Source organism: Vigna angularis, chromosome 2, assembly GCF_016808095.1.
Source record: "Vigna angularis cultivar LongXiaoDou No.4 chromosome 2, ASM1680809v1, whole genome shotgun sequence".
Taxonomy (NCBI): Eukaryota; Viridiplantae; Streptophyta; class Magnoliopsida; order Fabales; family Fabaceae; genus Vigna; species Vigna angularis.
This window is the reverse complement of record NC_068971.1, coordinates 19789823-19799025: the sequence shown is the minus strand read 5'-3', so window position 1 is coordinate 19799025 and position 9203 is coordinate 19789823. Positions and strand designations below refer to the sequence as shown.

Here is a 9203-nt window from a genome sequence, read left to right as displayed (position 1 = left end):
TGGCTACTCGGATTCAGACTATGCTGGATGTGTGGATTCAAGAAATTCCACATTTGGGTATGTTTATCTATTAGCTGGAGGAGCAATTTCTTGGAAAAGTGCAAAACAATCAGTCATTGCTACTTCCACCATGGAAGCTGAATTCGTGGCATGCTTTGAGGCCACAGTTCATGCTTTGTGGTTGCGGAACTTCGTATCGAGGCTTGGCATTGTTGACAGTATTGTTAGGCCGATAAGGATTTATTGTGATAATTCCGCAGCCCTCTTCTTCTCTAAAAATGACAAGTACTCAAAGGGTGCTAAACACATGGATTTGAAGTACTTGTCGGTCAAAGAAGAAGTGCAGAAACATAGAGTGTTGATTGAGCATATTGGTACGGATTTGATGATAGCAGATCCGTTAACTAAAGGACTACCGCCCAAAACTTTTATTGGCCATGTTGAAAGTATGGGCATTATGGATAAGTCAATATTAACATAATGATGTTATCTATCTATATGGATATGTATAGTTATATGCTTGTACTGTCATGACACTTGTGAATTCAATTAAAGTTATGTTTCTCTTTATTCTATTGTTATCCACATTAAATTATATACATGTATTATTGATTGTGGTGACATGATAGGTGTCCTTTAGAGACATGAAAGTTATAAGATTGATTAAAGTTATGTTGAGTTGTTTTGATTATGTGATACATGGAAGGAATCTTGTCGATCATGACTTTTGCCCGCCATGATCCGATTATTTCAATTCATATAAGGATGATGACTTGATAATTCTAATGAATGGTGCACACTTAAAGTTTATTTTAGATCTTCAAGTCATCACATGAACCAAGTGGGAGAATGTTAAATTATATTAATAATTTACATTGGTTCATGTAATTTAAAGTATAACTTTGATGTAAGGATTCTAATGTGATGATTATTAGAATATAAGGTATTAAAGTTATTGGGGTTATTTTAGAGTTATTAAAATTAATCCCTCTCTTCTCAATCTAAAAGGGCATTTTGGTATTTTATTAAAGTTAATTAAAATATCATAAAAGAGGACATGTTAAGTTTCTGAAGAAATATAGAGAACGGAACGTTCTTAGAAAAGAAGAGAAACTTGACAGAGAAAAGAAAACCTCCTACAACTTCTATATCATCCAGAAGGCATTAAAGTGGAGTAAGAGAGAGAGAACAGTTGACAGGAAAAGACAGGAAGAAGTGCACAATGGATCCAGGTTAGTTCTTCTTTACTGTATATGTGGGAATTGTGAGTATCATGAAAATTCAAGATTTTGTGTGTTGTTTTCATTTAATTGGAAAACAAAAATTAATACCAAGTGTCACTAAATTAATATACTAAAAAAATTATTATAAAAAAAATATGAGTGTGTTATCAAAATATATTATATTATTTTTTTATTAATTTTTTTTAAAATTTTAGTATTTCAAATAATTTTTACAAAATATATGTAACTCATAAATATCATTTTATATTACTATTATCATTAAGGACAATTTGATAATCTTGACCTCCAAATCTCTTAAAAAAAACAACACATTCTTTACTCTCTTTCAAATCTATCTTAAATACACCTTAATCTTAGGTTGAAAGCATAAACTAATTGTAACGAGTTTGAAAAGAATAAAGCAAAGGTAGATCAATTGTAAGAAAAAAGAGAGGTTTTTTTCTCTCTCTGATTTCAACATATCCCCTCTAGAATGAATGCATTTGCATAATGATCAAAGATTGGTAATGAAAAAGCATGCCTATCGTCTAGAATGCATTTGCATAATTATAAAAGTTTGGTGGAGGAAAAGGATACCGAAATAATTCCAATGATGTAGACCCAACACATCTTTATGCAACTTCGTCAACCTACTCCAATGTATTCGGCTTGACCTAAGCAACTTTTGCATCACGTGTTGCATAATCTCATTCAACTTCAACTCAAATAACCAAATTGTCGGATAAAATGTCCTGTTAATAAAACGTAAAGTGTGAAAGAAACAAAAGAAAGAACGTGCAAAAAAGATATGGAACATTGCTAAAGTTCAAACATCTTTTCGTCAGAATATGGAAAAGTAGAAGAGATCTGATATTAATAAACCAAACCCATTAATCTCTTTATATCACATAACAACAGAAATTAAAATTAAATTTCAACTTTAAACTAACAGTTCTGTCATAACCCTAGGTGTAGCATTAAAGTGACATAATAGTACTCAACCAACAACATAAAGTCTTTTTGTAATTTACCCTTTTGGTCCTCTTTTACCACCTAAATCTAGGGCACATGTAGTGGCCACCAGCCATGAAAATTTTATATTATTATCTTAAGGTGTTCATCTTTCTGTCCACATAAAACAAAGCAATCACTACTGTAGGAACATCTTTATCCTTTAACTAGAGAAGAGTAGGTGTAATTTTTTCATAATATTCACACATACGGAGGGTAGAGTTTCGTTTTCTGATATGCAACAATTATACAAGTTAGTAACTCTTTTTATGCAATTTTCTCTTTCAGACCATCAGCTGTAACAATACAATTCAGCACCAACAGTTGAAACTGCCTTAGGAAGATAAACTAGCAAATTTTGCGCACAACCTTATACAAGTACTTTTTTCTTTCCATTACCGTCTCTTATATTATCCTTTAGTTCTTCTCTTCTTATCTCTCCTAAATTATAATTTTTCCATTTTCCCTTTCTCCACGTTGCAAAGTCAAAATTCAGCCGAACAGAAAAACTGAGATTCCCTCACATTCATTTTGGCATATGACAGAGTTGAAAGAGCTGTCAATATTACTCCAAATAAGCCCTTATGTGACTTTCACTATGTTACCAATAATGTTAAAAAGTTAGCAACAAGTTAGCAAGCTAGCCTTTGTCAAAAATGGAAAAACCAATAAATCATTGTCCTCAACAGTGTAGATTACCCCTTCTCCATATACTAGCAGAGAATCAAGTTAAAGAACATTAACCTTCATTAATAATCAATACCAAACTGAGTACAGACTATAAAAATTTGCATTGACTGAATGTCTACTGTATCTAAGGTTCACAGTAGCATAATTGTAGGACTAGAGGAGCAAGCAACATGAATACACCTGCAGGGTATATATGCCACTACCTAATAGTCTTGTCCTATATCATTGTTTCAGTATAAAGGAAGACCAGAATAGGCCTGAAATCATTATTATTTTTCTCAAACATGTCAGCCCTATGCAGCCCCCTTCCCCCACATCAGAAAAATACATGTTACTCAAAACCTCTGTTTGGAATAAAGTTTTCCATGAGAAAATGAAGATAAAAGATAAGTCCTTTGAGGCTAGAAGTAACACAAAACGTAATAAATTTGCATCTCCAATAATAGTTTAAAAAAATCCAATCATTTATGGTATTACACTGCACAGAGTTACGTGTGGACGGCAAACATGTTGAATAGTTCATGCTTATGAATTGTAACACCAAGACAGAGGGCAATGATAGTAGCATACATGATCTACAAGTAACGGATAAATTTTTATCAACAAAGGCGATATTAAGCAAATACTAATCATAAATTTGCATATCAAAAGTGTATAAGAATCTATCAGTTTTGAATTAATATCATAAATTTGATTCAACTAAAAACCCCCAGTATTATATTCTTATGATACAATAACATTTGACATGATACAAAATCTTCGCAAAGTTTTCACCTGAACCCATATCAACCAACAATGCTAGCATCACCGCTATGTTCTCAACGAGAAATGGATTCAGGATATTTATCTCAATTGCTTTCCTCTTTATAAGAACCCATGAATCAATAAATTACGAAGATACGGATTGCTTCTACAACACTAACTCTGCACTATATGAGAAGATAACACAAATAACACAACAGGTCCAAATCAGTGGACCTATTAATTTATACTCTCCGAAGGCATACAATCTGATTGGAGAACCCATGATCATCGTGCTACAGAAAAATTCCATTCACCCTTTTTTGCACGGTCCATACTATAAAACATTTCTTCCAGAGGTCTCCTGATCAAGCTTAAACTCAAGCCTTCCAGATTGACTATGCCCCTGCATATGAAAGACAAACCAAACCGCAGAGATTTTAGCCCAATGCCTCAAAATAGAACATCAAGATTTTCACAGCATGCTCACAATCTGTATGCAACTATATACATGCAATATGAACCATAGGGATACAAAGAGAACAAGCACAAAAGAGATGCCACAGAATACGACTAACTGGTAAAAGAACTTCATCATAATCAGCTCGTTCTAAACACAAAAACAAACAGCATCCAAATTAAAACCTTAGGACGTGTTCGATTTCCTTCTCACTCTTTAATTTTAAAAAGTGTTTCTGTAAAAACAATTCCATGTTACATAACAATCAATTTCTCATCCAAAACATACCCAGTCTTGAAAATTGTTTCGAAAACAAAAGCTTTTAAAAAAAAAACAATAAACAGCCGGGAAATGTCTTCCCATCCTCTTCTGTTTTTGTGGTCCTAGCTCAATAGTGTGGGTCATATCGAGTGACACTGCATGTGATGAGGCATGAGCTTGGTGTCGATATCTGTCCTCTTCATTTAAAAAAGAAACAAAAAATAATATTTTACAATATAAATCACACTCGAGTTACAGAAACCAGTCTGCATAATCATGGCCACAACATTATGCTTTGACTCTCTGTAACAGCCACTGCAGCCGCATCAAACACATTTGTCTCCTAACACCAAGATCGCCACAAAACCCACAACTCCACCAATAGTAAAAAGACGACACAAATGAAAGATCAAAACCATTCAACACATCATCCCATCCTCCACGTGCACCCACTTAATCACCATAAAGAAACGGTTCCCAGGATTAACAGATACACAAAACTAAACCATAATAACGGAATTCAGACAATAACACCATCTTGCTTTTCATCCATTCCTCCCTCCAACAACCCCCCCCCCCCCCCCCCCCCCCCCCCCCCCCCAAAAAAAAAAAAAAAAAAAAAAACTAGATTTGAATTAATCCACCACAACTTCGTCACAATCCTGACAGAAAATTCCAGACAAATGCAACTCCCACTTCTGAAGTTGCATTTTTTCTAGAACCTCCACTCCAAACACACAAAAAGGTTTATCCCCAAGTCAACTCCACGTTCTAAATTAGACATTGGTGGAAAACCTGATAATGACTGAATAGTCAATGGTCTAATAAACCCAATAACAATCACAAACACTATATGTAAGAATTTGGATTTAGGTCTAACTGGATCCTCTAAAACTGACTCACGATGTGAGGCAAGGATTGAAACAAGAGAAAAGGAGAAGAGAGAGTGGAACCTGGGAAGGAGCGTGGTGTTGTTTGGAGCGCACGGCGACGCATTCCGGGGGCGTTTCGAAGAGCGAGAGAGGGAAGCGCTTGTAGGCGGCGCCGACGTCGAAGTAGATGACGCCGGTGGTGGGGACATCGACGCGGATGCTCATGACCTCGAGCCAGAGGAAGAGCTCCTGGGCCTGGAGGCCCGTGAGGGCGTCGATCATGCCGCAGCTGAGGTGGCCCGAGACGTTGCGTTCGTAATGCAGCTCGTTCTCGAACTTGGCGTTGCAGGCCTCGTCAAGATGGACCCAGAAGCTGCCGTCATGGGCCAGGCCGAAGTCCCTGACGCCCTTGGGGAATAGGCCCATGGGTAGGCCGTAGTCGCTTAGGACCTCGTAGATGGTGGTGGCATTGGTCTGGCGGCTGAGCGAGGCCGTGGGAGAAACGAGAGCGAGAAGAAGAAGGAAGAAAGGGTGCGCGAAGAAAAGCATAACTGGGTTGAGGGTTTTGGGTGCGTGGATTGTGAAGGTTTTAAGGTTGTGGGAACATTGTTTGTTCGTTGGTTTGCAGAAGAAGAGATCAGTGAAATGGGTTTTGGGATTGGCGAAGAGAGAGAGAGAGAGAGAGAAACAGAAGAAAGGGTGACAGCTTGTATACAGAAGGGATTAGGAGAAGAATGATCAATTATTGGTATTCGGTGGTGACTGCTCTCAGTGCTATGTGCTGTGTGGGCCTTTTTTTCCTCTTTCTTTTCTTTTCTTTTCTTAGTTTCTTTCCTCCATTTTCTTACAATTTTTTTCTTTTAAAAGTTATCTTTAATCTTAATTAATCTATATTTAACTTCTTACAACAGTCGTGTGTAGATGATAATTATAATTTTAAAAATATTTTGACAATTATTTAAATCAAAATGTGTGTGTATGTGTATAGAATTTTTTCTTATTCTTAATGTAAAAGGAATTTTGAATGATAATTACAAAGATAATAAAGTTTGTATATTTTTGTAATTGCAATCTACATCGTAGACAATATATTGGAGGTGTGACAACGATCGTAATTTTGTCTTGTTTGAATCATAGACCATTATTTTGTGTAATGAATTTAGATAATCATGTTTTGCAATTATTAATGGTAACTGTTATTTTTGTTGAACAACTTGCTCTGTCACCATAATTGTTGACTTTATCAAGTAACAGATGGCGTATGCGCTACCTTTTCGTTAGATTGAATTCACTCCAAGTCAATTTATTAATTAAGAATAGTGTTGACTCTAATCTAAGATTAAGGCAGGCTTATTTTTTTTAGTTTATTTTTAAGATAAACATTGAAATTATAAACAGTCACAAAAAGTGTTTCCGATAAAAGACGTATCATACAAAGTAATCTTTTAATATTTTAGAAATCAACTTGTTTTCTTTTCTTATTTAAATATACTTTTAACAAAATAACCTTTCAAAACCCTCGACTATTATTTAGTGATATAATATTAAATAATATATATAATTAAAGCCGCAAATATAAATAAAAAACAAACTCTTTTAATGATTATATATATTGTATATTAGAATAACTACAATATGTAACTAATATACAAAACAAAAACCAAAAAAAAGACTCCATCTTACTAAACACTTGTAAAAAATATTTATATAGTATATAACTGTAACTAACACAATAGGCAAAGATTTTCTTCTAACGCCAATACCTAATAATTGAAACCCTAAACTTGTAAATGGCTTCCTACTCTCATGACAAATAATAAAAAAAAAAACATCATCCACGATACCCAACCACTGTTATGCACCCACAAAAAATTTTCAGTCGATTCATATAAAGAAAAAGGCTTAATACCTCTTTTTGTCCCTCTTTATAAGGAAAATGTTCAATTTCGTCCTACCTTTTTTAAAAAGTTCAATGTGGTCCCAAGTTGTGAAAAAAGTGTCTAATTTAATCTTTTTTGGTCACGGCGTTAAATATTTAACGATCTAGCTGATAGCGTGGACTGATATGTGCAACGTGGCGGTTTACCTTCGTAACGTGGCAGTGACAGTATTTTTCATTAACTGAGAACGTGGCAGTGATTAAAATTTCTGAGTTAGGACAGTGATTAAAATTTCTGAGTTAGGGTTTCGAAATCGCAATTTGGGGCTTCTAAGGTATTGGGCTTCGAAATCGCAATTTGACTGTTCATGGGTTGTGTCGAGCTTCTAAGGTATCAGAGGCTTTGTGGATGGGGTTGGAAACCCGATTTCATGGCTTATTGGGTTGTTGCCGCAGGGTTCCGATCAATGAGGAATATGGCTACAATGTTTTTCAATTTCATGGTTGAGAAAGAGAGGTTCCCAACTATTTTGACTGTTAATGATTTGTGTAGGAATCTGTGTAGGCATGGCAAGGTTGATGAGTTATTGGAGACGTTCCATGTTTTGAATTCTCAAAACTACTTTAAAGATGTGGAGGGTTTCAATGTAATGATTTCATTTTTGTGCAGGGCTGGGAAAGTGAGAGAAGGCTATACTGTTCTGCAGGAGATGAAGAAGAAAGGGTTTCAACCCAATGTCTCGTCTTATAATTACATAATGGAAGCGTGTTGTAAGGAGGATCTACTGCGTCCTGCGAGGAAGCTTTGGGATGAGATGTTCTCGAACGGCTGTTTGGGGAATTTGAAAACACTACCCACTGCAATTATTGGGAGTGGCAGAGGTGGAAGAAGAAGATGATGTGTCAAGCAATTTTTTTGTTAAATTCAAAATTGACACGTCACCATGCCACGTAAGAGAAAAAATGAACAACTCATCAAGTTTAGTCCAGAGGAGCAGTTTCATCGTTAAATATTTAACGCCGTGACCAAAAAGGATTAAATTGGACACTTTTTTCACAACTTGGGACCACATTGAACTTTTTAAAAAAGGTAGGACGAACTTGAACATTTCCCTTATAAAGAGGGACAAAAAGAGGTATTAAGCCAAAGAAAAATAACGCATTAAAATGCCCAACCCGAATACCACATCTTTTAACTTTTGTACCTCAGATTAAGTCAAACCCATAACCACAATTACTTAGAACAAAAGAACAAAGGTGTAATTGCCAAACTTTGATATATGTTATATTTTTAACCAAACAACATCCACCGTGATGTAAATAATTGTTTTTAACACCATCTTATAAATAATTAGCTTCAATTTTATTTAGATAGAAATTGATAAAGGTGGGGACATTAGGCTCAAAAGAACGACTCTGAAAGTTTATAGAGTGGTCTAATTTTATCCATTCTTAAAATGATTCATTTCTTACCTTAGAGTATTCTAGAAGGAATTTGTTATAATTGTTATGTTTTTTTTTAGGCTTGAGTGTCACGTAACAGAAAAAAGTCTTCTCTCAGTCTTTCCTTTAATTATATTATTTTGCATTCAATGAAGAGGAGGAAATCAATATTCTCATCTTTCTAATTGTCTTTTCTTAGGTGGCAACACTGACCTCGAATCGAGTGCTTATTCACTCAATCTTAACATTTGGTGCTTTCATTGCCCTTTTCCATGATTGATGGTACGTTTGAAAAATCTCTCTGACAAACTTGATTATGTGCTCACACAAATGTCCCTTTTCTCCACCCACATGATAGACATCCATACTTGTATATCTCACCTCGAAGCTCACCCTCTCACCCCTCCTTCTTCACTGCACCATATCCGTTCTAGTGACACCTCCTCCTCACAACGTCATTTTCTAAAGCTTGATGTGCCCTGTTTTGACGGCACCGACCCACTTGGATAGATATTCAAAATCACACAATTCTTTGACTATCATAATACCCCTGAAGAAGAATGCATTATCATTGCCTCGTTTTACTTGGACGACACCGCCTTGGCCTGGTTCTAGTGGATGTA

General features: G+C 35.4%; 2 protein-coding genes across 2 annotated transcripts; one reads left to right on the top strand and one right to left on the bottom strand.

Moving 5' to 3' along the window:
- Nucleotides 1-3577: 3577 nt before the first annotated feature.
- LOC108329761 (uncharacterized) lies at nucleotides 3578-5986 on the bottom strand. The gene is made up of 2 exons (XM_017564125.2): nucleotides 5340-5986; nucleotides 3578-4071 (listed from the first exon to the last, which is right to left on the bottom strand). The coding sequence occupies exons 1-2, from the start codon at nucleotides 5805-5807 to the stop codon at nucleotides 4003-4005; spliced, it is 537 nt and encodes a 178-aa protein (XP_017419614.1). The 5' UTR covers nucleotides 5808-5986; the 3' UTR covers nucleotides 3578-4002.
- Nucleotides 5987-7505: 1519 nt separating this feature from the next.
- LOC108327354 (pentatricopeptide repeat-containing protein At5g14080-like) lies at nucleotides 7506-8036 on the top strand. Its single transcript, XM_017561070.1, has one exon. It carries the CDS (start codon nucleotides 7506-7508, stop codon nucleotides 8034-8036), a length of 531 nt encoding a protein of 176 aa, XP_017416559.1.
- The last annotated feature ends 1167 nt before the right edge of the window (nucleotides 8037-9203 follow it).

What these genes read in the sequence shown, in the direction of transcription:
- LOC108329761 (XM_017564125.2), bottom strand. Translation starts at nt 5,807, where the DNA reads ATGCTTTTCTTCGCGCACCCTTTCTTCCTTCTTCTTCTCGCTCTCGTT. An exon ending in AACACCACGCTCCTTCCCAG is followed by an intron (nt 4,072 to 5,339) that starts GTTCCACTCTCT and finishes TTTCATATGCAG; the next exon opens with GGGCATAGTCAATCTGGAAG.
- LOC108327354 (XM_017561070.1), top strand. Translation starts at nt 7,506, where the DNA reads ATGGGTTGTGTCGAGCTTCTAAGGTATCAGAGGCTTTGTGGATGGGGT.